General features: G+C 35.6%; 1 protein-coding gene across 1 annotated transcript; it reads right to left on the reverse strand.

Moving 5' to 3' along the window:
- Positions 1–915: 915 nt before the first annotated feature.
- Positions 916–2400, reverse strand: LOC111901562 (uncharacterized protein At4g06744). Its single transcript, XM_023897430.3, has one exon. The coding sequence runs from the start codon at positions 2257–2259 to the stop codon at positions 1048–1050; it is 1212 nt and encodes a 403-aa protein (XP_023753198.1). The 5' UTR covers positions 2260–2400; the 3' UTR covers positions 916–1047.
- Positions 2401–3925: the final 1525 nt, after the last annotated feature.

Here is a 3925-nt window from a genome sequence, read left to right on the forward strand (position 1 = left end):
TCATTGTGAGATGTCACCTTAGCATTCAATGAATTTGAAGTTTAATGGTCATTGAACTCTTCAATGGAAAAAAGAAAAGTTTTTAATTCTTAATTATTACTATAAATTACATTTTATAACATTCTATTGAACTTTGTACAGTTCAATGTATTGTAGAAAAAAAATGATAAAGTTGTATGGATTGTAGAAAAATGATGTGACAATCCATCAAACCCTATGAAATTTAATGCATTGTGGATGTTATTAAAAGGTATAATTCACCTTGAGATCTTTCTTAAACAAAGTACTCCACTCTTTCACCACCTTCTTTTGATTAACGTAACCATATATGGCGGTCAATCAACAATATCATATGTATTACAACTCAAATTCAACATTATTTTACACGGCTACTACATTTTGTGATAATTACATGGCATATCTATGTTCCAATCTCGACTATTACTCTCATGAAACATCTAGCACTCACTTTGTTCAAGAAAAAGTTATAGATGATCCTTGAGTGCATTGCACATAAGCTCTATGATCAAATTGTTGATGTTCTTATAACCAAACCATTGGCTTGCAACTTGTTTCTCCATTTATGCTATAAGATCGTAGTCTCCTATTGATCTTCCATCTTATGGGGGTGTTAAGGATAAGGATAAACCTTATCCTTAGTCAATAGTTTGTTTTCAAATACCAATTACAATTCGTATTTCTCTTTATCTATAGTATTCCACTATGGTTAGATTAAATTCATTAAATGTCACATTTCACCTCATTCAACCGTTTCATTATTTTAAGCGGTAAATATGCTCTTATTAAACTTGGTTGCACGTGTTAGTTCAATTTTCTCCGGAGAAATCGTCTACATAAAAGGTGAGCTCCAGCTTAATTACTTGAGCCATCAAAACATTTTCTTGAAGACTTGAATTGAATGAAACGTCTTGATACTTATGTTTATAAGGATATTTTCAAATAGGCATCATTTCTTTAAAAAAAAAAAAAAATACCCCACATGATACCATGATATTCAACTTAAAAAGCAAGAACAAAGTAGATTAATCAAAAAGGTGAAGGAGCCAGTTCCGTGAGACTCATCTGAGAACCACCGAAATGAGGCAACCAACAAGGAAGGTAATGGTATGTCTGCATGTAAGAACAATACCTAGGCTTTGCAAAGAATGCCGCACACTCCCATACTGGCCTCTGAGATGGGAGCCCAGGGATGCAGTTCTTCCTCACGTCAAGCACCCCTTTCTTCATCAACCCTCTGCAAATCGGACCTACTTGAATGAAATAGTTATCAGACAACGACAGGTTAGCCAGACTACTCATGGCACAAACCACTTCCGGCACCATCCCATACAACAAGTTCCCAGCGAAGTTAAGCACTTCTGCTTTCTTCAAACACCCTAACGAAAATGGTAATGGACCTGTTAAAAGGTTGTTCCCAGCGTCAAAAACCACGGTTTCTTTCAAGAAACCGAGCTCATAAGGGAGGCATCCACTCAGCATGTTGTTTAATAGCAAAACCTCTGATAAACCCGACAAGTATCTGGCGATGGTACGAGGAATTGGTCCATAGAATTTGTTGTTGGCTAAGGTGAGGTATAGAATATGTGAGTTTCCGAGAACTTCAGCCAGTTTCTGAATGAAATTATTGTTGTTCACAAACAAGATGTCCAAGTCTTTTGTGAAGAGTTGAGGTGGGATCGAACCTGTAAAGAGATTAAACCGGATATCAAGAAACGATAAGCTGTTCATACCTAGTATCGAGTTTGGAAAAGATCCAGAAAATAAGTTGTTGCTGATGTCGAGTTCGTACAGGTAAGGAAGCTTAGCTATGTTTGGAGAGATGGAGCCTGAAAAGAAGTTAGAGTTAGCATGAAAGAGCGCAAGGTCGGGTAGTTGGTCGAGGAAACCATCAAGACTTGGGGCTGTGAGTTGGAATCCATTGAAGTCGATGGATGCAAGAGTGATGGCAGTTTTGTTGTCTGGTGGGTTGTCACAGTAAAACCCTCTGTAACTACATATATCTGACCCGACCCAAGATCCGGTGATGTTAAGGGGGTCGGAGGAGATGGTGTTCTTGAAGCTTTGTATCAACGGGTAGACAACAGAGAGTCTTTGATCAATGAACGTTAGTCCATCGAGTTCATCTTTGATTACTTTGACAGGGTTTCCAATGATAGAAGTTATTCCTCCATGAACTATATCGACTCCAAAAGCCACGACAACAACGATCTTGAAAATGAAATTAACAATCATCGGCATTTTATTGGTGAGTTTTCTTCGAGCTCAAATGTAAGAACCAGAGAAATGTTAATGGATTTGATCAAAGTAGCCATTAAATATTACTCATTCTCAAGGGACCACTAATCTTTCTTTAAGGTTCGCAGTCGTCTGGATTATGGAATGGAATTATGTTTTACATTAGTCATGAAAAGACCCCATGTTTATGGCCATGTAGGATACCCAAACTTAAATGAGAAAGGATGAACAACATGGTAGGTCAGGTCCCACAAATTAATTAACCTTTTGACACGTTTTTTTAAAATCTTACACTGTTTTTCATACCGATAATTCAACTAAAAACAAACAAACGAACAAAAAGTAGCATAAAAGGTTCTCAATTAGTCAATTTATTGCTATGTACAGTATAATACTAGTTAGAATATTAAAGATGAATGAAAGATTAATTGGTTGGTGTTGTTGGTCTTCCACTTAGAAAAGGAAAGATGAAGAAGGAGAAGGCAGTGGAATGCTTTTGATTCAAAGGTGTTGATGATTGGTTAATACTTTTATTTGTTAATGTACTCCACCAATGACATGACATGGCAATTGGTGCATTCACATGACGCCCACTTCATGTCATGCCTCACTTGACAAAGTATCCAGAAATAACAATGTTTAATATAAGGGCTATTCGTTAAAAGAAACAAAATAGGAATCGTTTTTATGAATATCCAGAAATAACTACGCATTTCATTAAAAAAATCGTCGAAATGCCTTTAAATTTGCACGAACATTTCATTTGCCATTTACGCTCCGATTCAAGACCTTATCTGGTTATCTCTACCGGAATACAACGACGAATGACGAATCTAGTATTTAAATTCACAAATATCCAGTTTAAATGAGGTAAAAATAATAAATAGATCAATTTTTTTTATCGGATTGGTATGTGAGTGACACCATCTAAGCCAAGTATTTCATTAACTATAGATCAGTTCTTATATACTTTGAGAAAGGAATTTATTGTTCATTATTTCCATTTGATTTTTTATAATTATGCAATGAATAACTTGTATCATTTTTTTTTCTAATAAAAGTATTAAAATTATACCTAAAATATATCATAATCGTCACAAACTCATACTCATTAATAATTGTCAATATTGCATATTAACCACAATTGTGGTTGATATTGTCAAAGCAACTACTTTTCTTTGGTTCAAACACATGAACAGCCATGGAGGTCTAAATTAATTGGACTTATTCGAGCGTTTACCCTTTTAGACCATGCGGTATGGGCCAAACGAGAAGAAACGGTGATGACGTGGCACGCCTCAACGGCGTCGTGATGGGGGAACACCGCCCCCCTTATTTTGTTTTTGCTCGTCGAGGTTGAATCTTATTGCCGTTGTGACTGGATGTAACGAATGAAATTTAAACGTTTTCAAATGTTTAAATGACAAAGGTTTAAAAAAAATTAACTATTAAAAAAAACCATTTACCCTATAAATACCTACAATTTTATAAAAAATTTCACACTTTCTCTTCTCATTTCTACATAGTTTCAGTTATCTTCAAAAAAAATATAGACCCTTTCGACTCGTCCGATGATTTAGATGACGATATTTTCTTTAGAATGATGTATCATTATTACACTACAGACTTGCTACAACCAGACCCAGCCCCGCTACTAACAAGACGTGCG

This window comes from Lactuca sativa, chromosome 6 (assembly GCF_002870075.4).
Source record: "Lactuca sativa cultivar Salinas chromosome 6, Lsat_Salinas_v11, whole genome shotgun sequence".
Classification (NCBI taxonomy): domain Eukaryota; kingdom Viridiplantae; phylum Streptophyta; class Magnoliopsida; order Asterales; family Asteraceae; genus Lactuca; species Lactuca sativa.

Excerpts from the sequence above, each read along its gene's own strand:
- LOC111901562 (XM_023897430.3), bottom strand. The coding sequence starts at position 2,259 with ATGCCGATGATTGTTAATTTCATTTTCAAGATCGTTGTTGTCGTGGCT.